Source organism: Temnothorax nylanderi, unplaced genomic scaffold (genome assembly GCF_030848795.1).
Source record: "Temnothorax nylanderi isolate EJ_2023f unplaced genomic scaffold, tnyl_v1.0 TNYL_tig0309_pilon, whole genome shotgun sequence".
Taxonomy (NCBI): domain Eukaryota; kingdom Metazoa; phylum Arthropoda; class Insecta; order Hymenoptera; family Formicidae; genus Temnothorax; species Temnothorax nylanderi.
The window spans coordinates 45753-63992 of record NW_027249371.1 but is presented as its reverse complement, the minus strand read 5'-3'; the positions used below and the strand labels follow the sequence as shown (position 1 = coordinate 63992).

General features: G+C 42.9%; 1 protein-coding gene across 5 annotated transcripts; it reads left to right on the top strand.

Annotated features, from left to right (window-relative positions):
- Positions 1–435: 435 nt before the first annotated feature.
- On the top strand, positions 436–18158 carry LOC139781002 (uncharacterized). Of its 5 annotated transcripts, none has more exons than XM_071719773.1 (9): positions 436–923; positions 6397–6512; positions 6807–7056; positions 8473–8806; positions 9177–9480; positions 10482–10838; positions 11195–12501; positions 12753–13457; positions 13565–18158. In XM_071719773.1, exons 2-9 carry the CDS (start codon positions 6423–6425, stop codon positions 13722–13724), a joined length of 3507 nt encoding a protein of 1168 aa, XP_071575874.1. In that variant the 5' UTR covers positions 436–923; positions 6397–6422; the 3' UTR covers positions 13725–18158. The 5 variants fall into 5 exon arrangements, with proteins under 5 accessions (XP_071575874.1, XP_071575873.1, XP_071575876.1 ...); XM_071719772.1 differs by lacking the exon at positions 436–923 and adding an exon at positions 1274–1686; XM_071719775.1 differs by lacking the exon at positions 436–923 and adding an exon at positions 1274–1686 and having other exon boundaries at positions 13543–13694.
- Positions 18159–18240: the final 82 nt, after the last annotated feature.

Genomic DNA, 18240 nt, shown 5'->3' with positions numbered 1-18240 from the left:
CAAGAGGCAAAAGCAAGAGAAAGCGATATGAATGTACATATGTCCTTCTCTCTCGCAGAATTTTGCCAGAACTGTCAAGTTGGCAATCAGACTCTGATTAGACTCTATTTTTCTCGAAAGGACTCCATCCTGACGTTCCTGACCCGGCCAAGGAATTTATCGTCAAATACAATGCGGCGCGAGATAGGACTATCGTGACAATTACATCTCTCACCTTCTTTTCCAATTTGCTACTACTCTAAGCTAGTTTATATAATAAATCTAAATTTAAATGCGAACGACGTGTAAAGATTGATATAGGTCCTAGGGTGTAGACTGTAGAGTATTGCGCAATGTGCGTATTCGTATTTTCATTTTCTTCCGAATCATATCCGGCATCCCTTGCGCCTTGCGGTTGACGACTGTAGTCACTGTGAGCTAAGCAGTCTAAGCACACCCCTGACCCCTGCAAGGAACACGAAGCACGAGCGATGAGCGTGCGCGCGACCAGCGCGACTTGTCGCTCGAGCACGAGTACTTACCAGTCTACGAGTAGGACTGATTACTGATTGTGAGTAGGACGCGAGCACGCGAGTCGTCGACGTCGTCGTGGGTCGTGGACTCGTGGTGCCGGTGGTGCGTGCCATGGACAGAGAGGTCAGAGAGCAGCCAGAGAGCGCGTCTCCTTAAAGGAGCACAGCTGGCCACAGCTGGCACGGATCGCGGGTCAAGATGTGAGCCGTCAAGCCGTCAAGGCGCGGTGGTGTCACGCTATAAAAAAGCGAGCCGTGGCCGCCGTGGGCCCAGGCAGGAGAGAGGGAGAGGGAGAGGGAGAGCGAGAGCCTGACACACACGAGGGGAGAATAGAGAAATGGAGTAGCTGGAAAAGGGGATCGATCGGTGTTGTGGCCGATAGCTGCGGCAATGGAGGACATCAGACTAGGGTAAGTACCGTATCGCGCGCTTCCGGTTTTGTCGAGAGTCGCGCGCGCGGCCAGGTACGTACCCTACGTGGCCTACGTTACGTACGGTTACGCTTACGTACGTACTACGTACATGCGTGTGCTCGTCCGAGGTCCGAGGTCCGAGGAGAAGCGCGAGCGCGAGCGCGAGTGCGCTCTCGCCTCGCCGAGGGCGCCGAGGGCGCCGAGGCGGCCGAGGCTGAGCTGAGGTCGCTGAGGAGAGGACGGAGAGGACGGAGAGGACGGAGAGGAAAGTAGGGCGTCGGGGGTGGTTGGTGTTGGTGGCATCACTGGCATCGAGGCATGTCGGGCAGGGTCGGGGAGGGTGGTCGCGCGCGACTCGCCACTCGCGAGTCGCGGACGTCGCGGTCGCGGTCGCGGTCGCGGTCGCGGGGGTGTCCCGCTTTTTCGCCCTCGCCGCCTCCGGAAACGCAAACCGAGAGCGAGCTTCTCTTCGAAGGCGGAGGCGAGAACGATTCGGCGACGAAGGCTCGACGAGGGCTCGATCTCAACGATATGGCACGCGCGTCAGCGACGAGTGTAGCGAGAAATCGGCCAAGAGGAAGTGGAAACGGACGGTGAAGGTCTGGCGCGGGTGCTGGTGCTGGTGCTGGTGCTGGTGCTGGTGCTGGTGCTGGTGCTGGTGCTGGTGCTGGTGCTGGTGCGGGTGCGTAACGCGATATATAATCGCACCAGTGATCTCTGCAGTGGTGGCAATGCGAGACGCCAACTCCGATGAGCTTCAGTGAGTGTGACATAACGACATAACGATCGTGTGAGAAACCAAAGTAAATTTCGACAAGTCGATTCGCCGCTGTTGTCGCTGTCACGCGATGAACGATTTTACACGTCTCTCGCGCTCTCGCGCGCGTACCTAGCTATTCTCTCTTTCTCGCGTGTATATTCTCGCTTCTGTATCTGTATATCACTGTCGCAAATAAACGCAAACGTCATTTGCGCGCTTATCTATCTGACCTTACTCGAATTAGGACTCGATAAGACGTAGAAGTAATTTTTCGATCGTTTTCTCTTTCGAGTAGAATAGCAGAAGGCTCGCCACAGTCGCCACTCGCGAGGGTGGCCGTGCCTTATCTCGCGAAATACATACAATTTTTCGTAAAGAAATTATTCTTCTGTGGAACAGTAGAACAAGTGCCCCGCGAGATTTACGCGTACTATTCAAAATCCTGCAACGTGTGACTCTCTCTCTCTTTCTCTTCCATTTTCTTCCAAACTTCCTATTTACTTTTACTACAAATGCAAAAGAGCAAAGCTAGGAATGACAGCGAGCAGCGAGAAGATGTGTCACTATCGTTTCATCCATCTTTCTCTCTAAAAGATTAAATAGTTATATGCATGAATATGATGAAAACTATATGTGAAAGTAGTATATATGAAAAAGCACAATTTTTATGGAGAATAAAATTATTTAGCGCGTTGGACATAATGTGAATGGCGGAGATGGGTGGAATACGAGTGGTGGCGATGAAAAAGCAATTCCCGCAAGATCGTGCGAGACGCGACGCGACGCGCGATGGTACGATTCTATCGCGTGGCACGCTGCTCACATTACTTATGCGCTTGCTCGCGTATTTCTCTTTCTTCGTTTATTGTTAGAGATATATGTACTTATATCGCGTCGCGCTAACATCAAAGTATTCTAACATCGAACAGCCTCGTGTTGTAATCGATCATCAGCGCGACGCGACGCGACGCGACGCGACGCGACGGCGACGTAGGTAGGAGTGATCGCGTGTAAAAACGTAACGTAAGGAGCACCGTCACATTTACCGACGAATTGAACCTTACTCGACTGTACGTTGCGCTCATTGTCTAATTGTCAGTCTTTGCCACCGAGAGTCCGAGAGATGAACCTCATGGCAATCGCCGCGTTTTTACACCGCCACACCGCCATGGATACACGTACATTTTACATAAGAGAGATTCTTTCTTTATCTTTGCCTGCTTATACAATATACTTATCTAATATACAACAAAAAGAAGTTGTCGAAATTAGGTCTCATTTCTGCATTTATCGTCGTGCAATTTTTTGTGTACCAAATTGGTTAAACAATACCGCGACACGGGGAAAATCGGAAAAAAAATCTTGAAGCTTGATGATCGTACATACATTTAGACATTTATTTGGATATATACTGACGTACCGTGATAAATCTTGTCTATCGCTAAAGTCCAAATGACGCGGCTAACTTTAGATATATAGGTATTGATATATAGGGTATGATAGAGATCGATGATTGATCGAGAACGACAGAATGCTCTTTTCGGGCTATCATTCACGATTATTATTCTTTAATTTCTAACTAAATTTCATCGGTATTTTATTTTCTCTGCAATCTCTGCAATCTCTGCAATCTCTGCAATCTCTGCGAAATAAAAATTATAAACGAGAGATGAAGCTCGATGAGAAGCTCGGCCGTAAGTCTTCGTAACAATCTACATACTACATAAATATCTTGAAAAGTGGTAATTATTGCAGTAAATACATTTCGGATGCGTAATAGTCTGCAAGTCACTTTGTGACTCGTGACTCGTGTGCAAAGATACATCTTTCTCGGGAATGTCCTAACAGGTCCTAACTAATTGCAAGGAAAATCTTGATGCGTAGACTCGCGCGTTTGCGCTTCGCGAAGGTGCGATGTGCTATAAATAGAGAAGAGCCTTGTTAGCGACTGCACAACGTACGCGCCTGTACTTGTACCAGATGCATCAGGTACAAGAGCTACGTTACAATCACATATTATAAGATGCCATTCGATCCGTGAACGTATCTATAATATACATATAGTAGGTACATATATACGAATTGAATTCATCGCGGCGCGCGGCGCGGCGTCGCATTCCCAATAGGGTATTCCCATTCAACCACAACTCATTCTATCGTAAATTTTATGCTGACGATCGATTTCAACTGTGTGAAAATCCGACTAACACTACGGTAAACCAAATTATTTATTTATTATTATACGTAGAAAGATATACATATTTATATACATTTATGTTTCTTTTTACGAGCTGCAACGCTTCGTTATCGAGCTAGAATCTTAAAAAAGATCGTCGAAGAAAAGTCTCGTTAACGGTTATAGGGAAACAATGTGTTGCTTACGTTTAGGCTTATTGTTAATCTCAACCTTTTAATATTAAACAACGATGCCGCAAAAGATACCGCGAGATATATGACTTATATTATAACAATGTCTTTCGCGAACGATCTATCACATGTATATCTATTATCTATTATTAATTACATAATCGAACAATTTGTATAATCGTCCGATTCTCCATGGTGGCTCGATCGCTACCGATCATGTCCCTCCCCCCGGGGCCTTCCCTTAACCGGTAACCCCCGGAATGGACACGTCCTGAATGGGGGCTTGGAACGTGCGGGCAAATGATGAAACGAGATATGATAACTGCTATCACTTGTACGCGTATCAATAGATACGGCGACGCATGGAATCTTGTTGTCCACTCGGCCGCGGCCGGCCGCGGGCCGGTGCAATTTCGCGCTCGGTTTGACTCGTTAGGGATATAACTATAGTCAGTCAGTCAGCCAGTCAGCCCGTCAGCGCCCAGCGGTCATGCACGTATACACGTTCCGCATCACAATACGCACATTACGACAACATACTTACTTATATCCGGCAAGCTCGCCGTAACGATCGATCTTTCTGACGACAGGCTGTGTGTGTGTGTGTGTGTGTGTGTGTGTGTGTGTGTGTGTGTGTGTGTGTGTGTTTGCAGCCGAGAGTTTTTCGGCCGGCTGATCGGTTCCGATCAAAAGGATTACTTTACGCTTTGCAGAATTTGCGCACCGTTTATCTCTGTGATAAATTTTACAGAAATTACAAATCAAAGTGCGAAATAAAGATGCGAAAATTTTGCAAAACAAAAACAATTTTTCAAGCAAGCTTGTTTAATTCTCTCGAATCATTCTTGATATTTTCTCGCATCTCACCCGACTGAAATTTTAAGATAAACGAATCGCTTTTTACGTGCATTAATTGGCAGAGAAAAATGTGTTTTATTTAACCTGGATGAAAATCTCAGTCTCTCGTGTTACAATTGGCTAAGGTACGAGGTACGAGGATCTCGGATATCAATTCGCGTGTTCGCAAGAGGAAATTCTTCATTATTATCAATTACGAAATCAATCGAAGAATGTCTGAATTGTTTTTCAACTGTTTTTTCTCTTCGTTGTAGCTCGATAAGCCTATCATTATTATATTGGGATACGCGTTTCCCTATATATAGATTTTCGTTACGTATTTTTGTATCGTAAAGAATACGTAAATTATACACCGCGGAAGGCAAAAATACCGGCGCGATGTAAATTGTGTAAAATGCGATCGCCGCGCGGTTAAACTCGCGGCTAATCTTTAATTCATATTTCGGTTTATTTTACAATCGCACTTTTTATGCTTCCGGTCTTGCCTCTCGTGCGATTTCGCACAACGATTCGTTAGACAACGTTTGAGGTTTGAGCCGAATTTTAAACAATCACCGAGCGGCGAATGAATTATTTTTCTTGTCCATCTTATATATATGTTAGAGAGCGCGATATCGGGAATAGTATACCTACATGTTTTATATACGTAAAATCATTCATCGCTTAAACATTCTAATTAGCGCTACCAACTAATTATTCGCGAACGCAGCTTGCACGCGCATAAATGATTTTTCTAACAGCGACCAGCGACATAATTTTTATTATTTATACGCTGAATATGGATTTGCTCATTTTTGGCCAATATTTAACGTTAAAACGCAACCAGCCCGTTGAAGAATTGGAAGAGATCTCGTGAAAATGAATCTCCTGTTTCAATTAGTTTATAGAGTAAGTGCAGAACGATGTTATATCGTTTCTCTTTAACTACTTAATAAATAATTTTTAAATATTACATAGCGAATATGTAATAGTAATAATACACGATTATTAATATTAGATATATTTATTAATGGCAAAGCAAGAAGAAATAAATATCGTATATAACACGTGTCGCAAATTTCATTTAATAAAAATCACGGTAAACACAAATGCCTTTCTTAATTAGGTTAATTATTGACTGGCGAAGTAAATGTTACTTATATTCGGTTCAAATGCCTTTATTATTTAATATAAGCACCGTTTCAAAACAGTTTCTCGAGCTTTATCAAGCGAAAAATCGCGGCGAAGAGCGTCACACGATATACACCTGTTGGTGTTATTACATAATACTCGAGAACTGTCGTATAACAACGGCAAGAATGAGAGCGTAATAACCGAGCTGGCGATTATACACACACGACACTTCTTTCACGCGCTCTCAAGATTGCGTGGAGTAAGATTTCGCTTTCGCAAAGTTAAAAGTTTCGCGTAAAAGCCATTAAATTGTCGGCAAAAATTTCAAGTATCGTATGAGTTTGATTTCTTTTCTTTTCTTTTTTTTTTCAGTATTACCGTGGTCTGAGCGCTCAAAAATGGCGTCAGGATTGCCGAATGTCCATCAAAAGAAGCTTGGACCAGCGCCGATAGCATCTTTCGAAGACTTATCCGAGGAAGTGGAAAACGTGAGTCCTATTTCCTCTTCATCGTTTATCTCAAAATCGGCTCTCTCTCTCTCTCTCTCTCTCTCTCTCTCTCTCTCTCTCTCTCTCTCTCTTTCTCTTTCTGAGATCCTCTTTTGACTTGAATCCCGATGTTATTATACGTGTGCGATCTCGAGATTAATCTTCTCGATCGTCCGTGAGTTCTGTGAATCACTTCGAGAAGCCAGCCCACGACCTGAGCCCACCAACCAACCAATCAACCCCGTGTGACTGTGCTACGATCCACGACAAACCAGGAAACGAATTTGAATGCAGGGAGAATCGGCGGCAGCGGCAGCGGCAGCGGCAGCGGCGACGGCGACGGCGACGGCGACGGCGACGGCGACGACGGCGGTAGCGGTAGGGCGAATGCCGGGTATCGTCGAGGTCACCACGCCAGCAACGCCTGGTAGTTCGCTCAAGACGCCTAGCACGCCGCGAATTGATATCAGTAGAGCGAGCAGTTCTTCGCACCATGAGGACAGTAATTCCAGGGATTCGTCGCCTGACCGGGAGCTTCTCGCAGGTGATTGCTTTCTTGTAAATTATCCTGTTTTATTTCCGTTTCAATTTTTTCACACTTTGCTCAGCGGACACGATTATATCAGCACATAAAACTTTGCTAACGCGATATTCACGTAACTTTGAGTGAAATGAATTTGACCGATGTCTATACATCTAAATATGTATAATTAGTGAGCCAGTCTGAATAAAGGAGCATTATAAATATTTGTTATTTGAATCTGTTTAATATTTTTGTTATTCAATCATTTTTTTCTTTGATCGCGATATTTAACATGGGATAATGCAATAACGATAGTAACGCAGCAACGCGGTAATCTAGTACCCGTATATGCCCGTATATGGCCGGTATGGCCCGTATCTAATTGTAAGACGAAAATCCATCCATTGCCATTTTAAATCGAGAGCCTATCGGGGCGAAGAAGCGAGCTTTGCGTGCACAGGTTGCACATATTTCGAATAGTTTCTGGAAAAAGAATCCCTTAGGTCAAGTCATCTTGATCGATTCAACTTACAGGAGTCTAAATGGCCGCGTTCGATGGTACCGCGATCTCGATTATTTATATGAGTTCTCGCACGATATATACACACCGCACAAATTAAAACGCATTAAAGTCCCATCAAATTCCTTCTTTGATCATTGCCGGCACGATTTTCTTATCTATTCTCTTCTACGTATATCGTATTGTATAATACTTTCGTTATTACGTTCGAATCCTGATCAATGTCGCTCGTTAATTCTCCCCTTTATATCTCACTAAATGTTGCTGTTATCAAACTATTGCTGCAAATTAAAAATACAAGAAACAAAGTCTTTTCTATGTGTTCACGACATACAATTAAAATGTATCGAGTAGTGAAATTCAGTCTCTTCATATACTATACTAAGGGGATAGATTTCTTTTGACGCATTTTATGGTGGGGTGCTGTTAATCCTATTAAACTTCATTTTCTCTACACGTGGGGATAGATCAAAACTATGGAATAATATCATATGGTATTGATATTACACATTTCTAATGCTAATTTCAATAAAGATATAGTTTTTAATTGAACTTGATTGACCCGACGTTTTAAGAGTATCGCGAGCGTTGGCAGCGCACCATGTACGTCATACATACGTCGGGGATGGAAGATTCGATTAGTTGAACGATTATACAGCTACATTTACACATTTTGTGAGAAACCGTGACCTGGACGCGACGTAGATTTCAATCAAATTATTCAAATGTTAGAGATGATTGTGCGCGGACATTCGGAGAAGCCAAATATATATAGGAGAAGGGAGAAACCTTTCGTAAACCTTTTTTTAAACGTCTGATTTAATCTACATTATAGACTTGGAAAGTTATCTCGACGGGCACGCGTCGCTCGTTCAAGAACGAAACGGTGTAAAAATGGAGATTTTGTGAATTTTTAGGTGCGGATCCTCCGTCCGGTTGCAAGCTGACCCTGGGCTACAAGGAAGACGCCCAAGACCTCAGGTCCTCTACGGAGGAACTGGATTTACAGGATCCCGTCCATGAGCAAGATCTCAAACGGGAGTCCAAAAGGCGAAAGCGGAAGGAGGCCGACGGATCCCAATCGGATTACAGCGGCAAGCAGCTGGGTCAAGATCGCGAACGCAAGGACAGTAACTGCTCGGAGATATGCTTGCTCAACATTAGCGGTAGAACGTCTAGACTGTCGTCGGTTGGCAGTCAAGGCTCCGGCGTCTCCGGGAAGCTCTCGGTCATGTCAGTGACTTCCTCCAGGTAAGAAATGCAAAATATTAAAGATGTGAATACACACGTTATCCGGCATGCTTGCTGGATGCTGGCGGTAATATGTATTTCCTTCTTGAAGAGTCACCATATTTTTTTTTGGAAATCTAGTTTGAGGTTGCCGCCCGTTCTATGATCTATTTTATCGACTTCTTTATTTGCCTAGGCAATCCAAGTCTCCAGTTACTCATTTATTACTTACACAAAGTTTAATTCCCTGATTATTTACTTTGAAACCATGAAAAGTGACCATCATTAGGCTTCGCTAACGAAAGTCATACAGCATATACAATACAACACGGAAAATGCGTAAAATGTACTATTTGTTGACGAAAGATGTGTGCATTGCGGTTTCCTTTAGATCCCCCAGTCCTCACAAGTGTCTACTGGAGACGTCGTTCTGCGGAAGCAAGCCGACGCTGGCTGACAATCTAATAGAGCCATCGAAACCGGAGACCGATGATCTCGAGAAGATACTCTTGAAGCGGGAGGCCGATACCACGAAGGCATTGATTCCCGAGAGTATTAAAGTGCCTATGGTAGGTGGCAATCTGAAGCCGGATCCGTTGGACAAGCCTAGAAGACGCGGTCGTGAGGAGCGGAAGGAAATCTTCAAACGGGAAGTGGAAATCACCAAAAGATTTCTGGAAAAAGTTAACGTAGAGGTTGGTCTCTCTTTGGTCTTTTTAAGATCCTGTCTTTTATTCTCCAAGAGTGAGCTTGATATTTTCTATCGAGAAATATCGAGGCGGTGTCTGCGAGTCTCGTAAATTGGAATTTTTTTATACGCAATAGTCACATATTGCTCGATTACGAGCGTCCGCGTCGCGTGACTCTTACTGACAATACTGACCCACGCATATCTGGATCAGATAGTATGGGACCTACAATTTAACGCCGATTCCGAACGGCTGTTACAAAGGGGTACTACACACACGTTTATGGCAAAATATTCTCGGTGTGTTACCTTTTCCTTCTAAGAGGTGGCAATCGAACGAAATCACGACGATTTTGATCGGACCTGAACTTTGTGATCTTCGGCTCATTAGAGCAGCGCGCACAACTCTCTGCGCCACAATCGCCATTTTTTAAATATAAAATTATGTTATTCTATTAGGATTTTATTCAACTGGATTTTATCGAAAATTTTATCAACAGCGTTAGAATGAGACACGATATGAGCGTGATAATAGCGCAAAAGTGTTACAAAATTCTTTTTACTTTTCTATATCTATATACGCGCGGCAAAGCATTAGGAGGAACGCTTTATAAAGCGACAACGCCTCTGCACGAATGTCGCTTATGTATAGCCGTTGTTATTTACACAGCGCTCCTTCTAAATCTCAATGCCTCGCCGCGCGCGTAGTAGCAACGCGTATTAACGCTAAGCTGCCCCTCGTCGAATTGCGCGAACGCACCCTGATTCGCGCATCTTTATTAATTAATCGCTCATTAATTATTGTGAGAGACGGTACAAAACGGTAAAGGACTTTTTGATTCAGTTTTAACCCGCTCAACCTGCCCTCGAGAAGTGGTCCGGTCATTATACCAGACACCCTGTATATATAAAAATATTTAAATAAATATTTACTTTTGAATGTGAGACTAATGGATAAATATATTGGCTCTTCTCTCGTATTGTGTGTGTATATGTGTGCGGGGGCAGGTACCGATCATCAAAAAATCGAGCGAACAACAAGGATCGGCACCGCGACAACAGCACCAACAACACAAGCAGCAACAGCAACATCAACATCAACATCAACATCAACATCAGCAGCAGCAATACCAATCAACAAATATTCAAATCCAGGAAGTTCAAAAACCCGTGACACTCGATTTCAACGACAAAAGAAAGAAGACTCAAAACTTTAAGGAGATTGCGCAGACGACACCTACGACGAGTAGCCTCACCGGAAGTCCGAAATTACCGAGACATCAAAAAGTCCGCGATCTTGAAGGCTCGCGAACGCCCAGTCCGTCGTCCGTATCCAGAAAAAGTAGCTTTGCCTCGCTGTTTAAGGTACATAAATAATATCTTGAAAAATATTTCGCGATTTATTATATTAGTATTCAAAGAAGGAAAAGAAAAACATTATGTATTATGTTGTATGTATTTGCTTTAAAAATAAAATGCAAGATATATTAGATAATTTTGAAATAATTCTTATTAATTGAAATAATTACCATTCATAATCATCTTTAGTGCGTATTTTCATTTAGAGAACATTTTACCGCCTTTCTAAAAACTTTTAGAGTCTTTACTTAACATGGACTTTCATAGAGAAACGATGACTGTGCCCTGTGCCATCTATCCAATCTAATATTTAATCTTTTATTATCAAGTCACTGAATCATATTATATTTGTGTTTAAATAGGCTAGAACCGACGGCAGCGTATTGAGCCCGGAATCACCGTCACCTAGCATAAAGCCACGACGAAGTCTGACATCGAAATTGAAAGACACTACGGAGAGTCTGAGGAGCCGTTCAAAATCACGCGAGAGAGTCTCCATAGACAAAGGTTCAATCATGAAGAAGGACTCGAAGAATAAGGGGGTATTTTCGTCTACGCTGAGCTTGTTTAAGAAACGCGAGAGGAAGAAGAGCTACGATGAAGCAATTGCGGCCTCGTGTGACCTCGAAGTAGCCAGTGGGGACGAACATCCGTCTCTCGAGAGTATCGGTCACGTGGAGTTTACGTTCAACACGGAGAAAGAAAGGAATCGTCAGGATGATTCAATCTTCATTAGTCTGCATGCCGATGACAGGAACTACGAGGAGGCCTTGCCGTCGGAGAGCGTCTCGATACCGTTGGAAACGCCGACCAAATTACTGGACGAGTACGAGTCCGAAGGGCCGCTTATGGGCAGCATAATCACAGAGGTGTCGATTGAGCACCATCCGACACCGCCGTCATCGTCGATCGCCAAAATTAGGACCGAAGCGCAGATCGAAACGATTACGGCGACGCAGACCGTATCCAAAAGCTCGCGCAGAGATAACCGGCCACCGCAGAGCGAGTTGAAAGACTCGCACATACTGAAAAGTTTAAAGTTGAGAGACTCGAAGATTAGCGCGCAGGCTAACAAAATAGTCGAGGCGCTGCCACCACCCAAGTCATCGATTACGCTTAAACCAGATATTAAACTGGAGATTAAATCGGAAGTTAAATCGATAGACTTGCGAACGTCGTCCAGTGGTTCGTCAAGAGAATCTACTGGCAAAAAGCTGGACATAATAAAGCCAAAGAGAAAAAGCAAAGAGAATCAGCAGCAGCAGCAGCAGCAGCAGCCAGAATCACCCGAGAAGATAAACGACGATGTAGGGATGCAGCAGAAAAAGATAAGCTCGGGAGAGCTTTCTCGAACCGTACAAGAAACTAAAAGACTCGATCTCCTTGATGACAAGATCGGTAAGTCGCTAGAACAGGAAGGTCTGGTAAAAACACCCAGTGTGATATCCGATTTGGATCATAATAGCTCTGAATCCGAGAAAGATTCGGAGATCGAGTTTATTCGTAATAAGGTCGAGAAGCTGGCTGAGGAACTGCCGGACGAGCGAAAGGGTCTCTTTTACGAGGAGAGCTTCGAGGAGGATCTTCCATATGTACCGACGACTCTGCCATTGGAGAAGAGCGTCGCTATACCTATTTTACCGGTTAAACAACGACTTCAGGAAGTAAGGTAATTCTTTCAAATGAAAAATTATAAATCTCGACATATCACGAACGATACATATACATATGTGATATTGATTGTAAGATTACGATATAAAATAAATTATTTGATCGAGTCTTAATTATTTTATAATTAAATATTAATATTAAATTGTACGTACGTAGAAGACAGTCCTTATCTATAGAAAGTCCTTAACAATTTTTAATTTTTAATTCATATTAATGATGCGTGATTCATATCATGTTGATTCTTATCAGGACGATCCCAATCGAGAGACCACGCTCAACGACGCCGATAAATCCAACTTTACTCGACGAGTTTGTGATGCAGACATCGCTGGACGAGCGGCGCGTGGAACGGATGAAGATATCTCTGCCGCGAGAGGATAGTTTCAAGCTGAAGAGCCCACGTCGGCAATACGCCAGTACAGCGAATACGTTCACTGAATTTGCGGGCAAGGTGCCGCCGGATGGCGGCCGCAAAGGCGCTACCAACCAAGGAAAATCACCTAGTCCACCTCCACTGCCACCGAGAGCATCATCATCATCGTCATCATCATCATCAGCAGCAGCAGCAACAGCAGCAGCAGCTGGAGCAGCAGTAACAGCAGCAACAGCAGCGCGGCCGAGCAACTGGATCAACTTTGAAGAAATACCGGAGAAGCGAAAGGCACCGAAACGGATACAGACGATACCGCGGCCAGAGGACGAGATTGCAAAGACTATCAGCGGTGGTTATAGCTACGTGCAACCGGAAGAGTGCAAGTGCGAGTGCCATGAGGAGTCTAGGCGGGCGTCTATGCGGGAGGCAGCGGCGGTGGCAGCGGCTGTCGCCGCTACTGCCACCAGCACCAGTACCAGAACCTCCTCTTGCAGCAGCAATGGCGAGCGACCGTGCAACGGCGAAAATTGTACGGCGCCGACCACTGGCGGTAGCTCGGTCGACCGTGCCAGTATCGTCAGGTAAACCAATCGGCTACCGATTGTCAAAGCGAGCTAACCACGTGTCCAGCCCGAGACGATCCGCGAAGGCGCTAGTGACGAGTAGAAATCTGTTTCTGTACTTTCAGTGACAGCTCGCTGGAGTGTTCGTTGAGCATCGACGACGGCCAGAGCACGCAGGTGCTTCTCGGCAACTCGACGAAACCCTTCGCAATGGATCTCGACGTGCGTTCCAACAGGTCGAGCACCGTATCGCAGGAGGAAAACGACGAGACTCAGCACCAATAATAATAATTGTAATAATAGCGCACCTCGTATAGCGCATCCACGCCTTAGGATCTTTGGATTTCCCTCTTTTTCGTACGGAAAGATGAATCCGAGTTCCTCCGATACGAATCAAAGAGCGATTTGATTCCGAATGAGACGCGCGCCATCGTTGTTTTCGTCGCATTTTTTTTCCTACGAGACAATTTCTAAAGGGATTAACTCTCGAATGGTGTCGGAATCGCTATTCTACGCGCGTTTCTCGGTAGATCGTAGTAGGCGCGCGATAAAACTTCCGAAAGCACATCGCTCGCGTCTTCGAAAAATCGGATTTCGAGATGACTTTCGTCTTCAGCGTTACACATTTGTTTATCTGTATGACACACGCCAATCGGACCATTTTCGCATAATTGCATCGGATTTACATTACTTTCGCATGATACTTTGCACGAAAACGGCATTGTTATATACCGCTATATATCGTAGTTTATTTCTTTTTTTTGGTCGTAATTTTCTTTTGACGGTAGTCGTACTCGTTATCGTAATATAAGAGAAGGAAATGGAGAGTAATGCGTGTAACGCTCTTCACTGTAATAAGTTTTTTCCAAATATAAAATTAAGAGCTTTCGGAAAAAAGCTACATTCTTATTTTACGAGTTTAAGAGTTTATCGTACGCATGCACGCATGCGCGTTGATACTTTGTTAGAGGTAGATCTAGAGGCACCCCGAGGATGGTGGCTCGCTAATGTTTCTACTAATATCTACAAATTTGTCACTAGTTTTCTCTGACGAGAGAGATAATCGCACCGCCACGAAATATCGATGAAACGTTCGGGTGTCGCTTGTATCTCACTCTCTTTCTGAAAGAAAGTATAAAAGGTGTAGAACACACACACACACACACACACACACACACACACACACACACACACACACACACACACACACACACACACACACACACACACACACACACACACATTATTTTATCAATTATTGTATATACAGCGACGATCGATGAGGCGAGATCTCGCGGTGTTCGAGCAAGCTTTCGAAGCTTCATATCATATAGATGATAAGCATAGATTTATAGACACATATATATTTCCGTGGGCACGTTGATCTTGTACCGAAGTTACGAAGTTTATTCAATGTTGAGCCGGAGTTGAACCGGTACGATCATTTACTGATCGATTGTTTTTCAAACTTGTACGATAGCATTTACATAAACGAGTCTACAATGACCGATAAGTATATAGGTTTCGCGAACGGTCCCGTCGCCAATATTGTACGCGTTATAATTTACGGTGCGATTAACGCTGCATAATTATCCGAAAGTTCGTCGGATTTCATACTAAATGCACGCGATCGAAACTATTACTTAAATAATATGTTATTACTGCATACGAATTAAACGGCGCACGCGCACACGAATTTTTCCAACTACCGTACTATCTTGTAAAATGCTCCTAATTGCCGGCGATTTTTCTACTCGCCACAATCTTTTTGCATTTTATTTATTTTTAGATCTGGCTTGGCGAGCCATCATTCGCACGAACGTGCTAATTTCAAAGGGAGCGATTCTTTGTCATTATTCTGCCCTCGGTCGGGAATTTCAGGAAGCCGAGACGAGATGCACATATTAATTGTGCGTGTTCCATAAGTCGAGCTCTCATACGATAGAGAGAAAGACAATTCTATATTATCTACCTCCTTAAAAAAAAAAAAAAAAAAAAAAAAAAAGACCGACAAAAAATGTACCAAAGATAATCGAGTGTCTGTGGAGAGTTGTGTTGCATCCGCGCTTTGAAAATCAGCCTGACAACGCGACCAGCTCGGTTTGACTCCTTTTCTCGCGACAAGTTCAATTTTGTAGGAGAAGAACGAAAAGGAAATGGCATACGTAATATAAAAGGATTATTAAGTAAATATACGATATATATGTATATATCTATATATATATATATCAGGGTAATTGCGAAAAGGTAAAAGCAACCTTATTTCTCAATGGGCCAACTCGAAGATTCGTGATAAAATGGAAATTAAAAGCGTTAACTTTTTAATAGTATCTGCTCTATATTCGTCCTCGGATCGGAGCTATCTCGTTAATACATATGTACGGATGACACGAATGTAAAAGGAGACAATTTGTTTTTGCCTTCAACAATTTGTCTATTATATTGCTATAAATATAGTAACACTTCAGGCAAAGTCAATCTAATATCATAGAGTAGTATTCATAGTCAGATCTTAAATATGACTATGAATACCGGCCATAGTCGAAGAACAGGAAGGGCGTAAACGCGTGTTCTAATCGATTTTCGACCACTTTTGTAAAAATTAATCTGAATTCTTTAATTTCAATTTAATTTGTCAAGTTTTTTTTATTCTTAATAGATTAGTGGAGAGATAGGAGATAATAATTTCCCATTAGCTAGATCTGTGCTCTACAAAGAGCATTGTAAAAAGTTACCGTTGCTTTGAATTCCATTTTGTATTTTACATTCGATCGTTAATTGCGAGTAATCAATTTATAATTTATGATAGAAAAATACTTTTAGATGTTATATACATATTAATATATATAATTTAAAGATTATAGCCTCCTCGGAAAAAAAGCGGAAAAATAGTGATCAAAAGATGATTTGTTTCCTCTATTCGGAATCAGACATATGTGTAGCGTGACCTGATGATCTAATGATCGAAACTATCTAGTTTCTATATAGTTATGTTGGCGACTGACTGATTGTCCATCTAATCGAAGAACGATAATCGTATTCCTCTTGGCATCGAAAGTTAATAAACAGTGCCATTAATTCATTTGCATGCGTAGCGAGAAAATGAGCTTACAAAGGGGTCAAACCAAAATTCACGTACGCATTTACGAGCAAAGTGGCAATTTTGTTCCGCACGATTGTTTCTTTTCCTTTTTAGTCTCTCTCACGAATGACATATACATAATACATATATACATATGTATAAATGTTGTCAACGATTGCAAGTACTTGAATACTTCATATTGACTTGAATCGAGTTTCTCTCAATGGTTAGGTTTTTTCGTGACGTTATCCTTCTAGTTGTAAGAGAAAAAGAAAAAGGAACTATATGCATCGTGTTCAAAGTGAAAAGATTAATTTTTGCCGCTTGTCTGTCACGCCGAGCGACGCGACGCGTCGATGAAAGATTGACAACTTTGTAATTAGCATTCGTCGAAAGCTGCGATAACAAAAGTTTACCTTCTTTTGAAACTATTTTGTATTTTCCTCGGTTTATCCTATTATGATTTACAGTTATCAAAAAAGTAGACAACAGGTCTTTTTCTATCGATTGATAAATAATTTCTTACAAAGTGTTTCTTCGTCATCTGTGTCAAGTCGCATGCTCGACGTGGCAGAGATTAATCACGCGTATTGGAATTGAATCGAGTTTCCATTCTACTTCCATTCCATTCTTTATTTCCCTCTCCGTCCCGTATACTCCTCTTCACCTCCACCTGGACACGTAGTAGTTAAGTCGAGAAATGAATTAATTAATAGAGATGTAAGTGATTAAGTAATACTTGGCGAATTGATCGCGGATGTATGTCCGTCTCTTTTTCCTTTTCTTATTCTTCTCTCTTCGGCGAAGGAAAAGGGACGAGTAAATCCATGCATGTAGTAGTAGGCAATCTTGTGAAGACGGCGCAATTTGGTCTCGATGCAGCCAAATATTTTGTGCGAGAGATAATTTCCTTTCTTTTAGATTTTGATGTTTAGCTAAACGAATTTTCAGAGTATGTACCGGGTGTTGCAGCGACATAGAGGTCGGTATGACGGGTTGCTCATTCGTGCAAGCGCACAAGGTCATTCACAGCTGCATTCACTTTGACGCATTATACATATGTGAATGATTATAATGTGCCGAAGCCTACGCAGCTGTGAACGACCATGCGCGCCTGCACGAATACGAATGGACAACCCGTCATGCTGACCTGTATGTCGGTGCAACAACCGTATGTATGTGTGTGCGTGCGTGCGTGCGTGCGTGTATGTGCGTGTGTGTGTGTGTGTGTGTGTGTGTGTGTGAGAGAGAGAGAGAGAGAGAGAGAGAGAGAGAGAGAGAGAGAGAGAGAGAGAGAGAGAGAGAGAGAGAGAGAGAGAGAGAGAGAGAGAGAGAGAGAGAGAGAGAGAGAGAGAGAGAGAGAGAGCATCCATTGTCCATTTATTCTAGCAATACATGACTGTTGGTTAATTATTATTTTTTATGCAATGTATAAGAGTGTGACAAAAATGGATATTTAAATGTTTCTAATGTTATGTAAATAGGACAATAGGGACACGCGCGCACGCGCGCGTGCGTGAAATTACATTTTCAAATGCTAATAAGTAAACCTGTTTGAACGATGATGATTCTGATAATGATACGTTTGACGATCTCATGTTCAGAAACGAAAAAAATAAATTAAAATAAACTGTTTACGTGTGTGTTTTAATGAATGGTTATATTATTTTACATCATTATGTTGGTTCATTGATCATCTGACACTTGACCACGAATTCT

What these genes read in the sequence shown, in the direction of transcription:
- LOC139781002 (XM_071719772.1), top strand. An exon ending in TATCCGAGGAAGTGGAAAAC is followed by an intron (nt 6,513 to 6,806) that starts GTGAGTCCTATT and finishes ATTTGAATGCAG; the next exon opens with GGAGAATCGGCGGCAGCGGC. An exon ending in GACCGTGCCAGTATCGTCAG is followed by an intron (nt 13,458 to 13,564) that starts GTAAACCAATCG and finishes CTGTACTTTCAG; the next exon opens with TGACAGCTCGCTGGAGTGTT.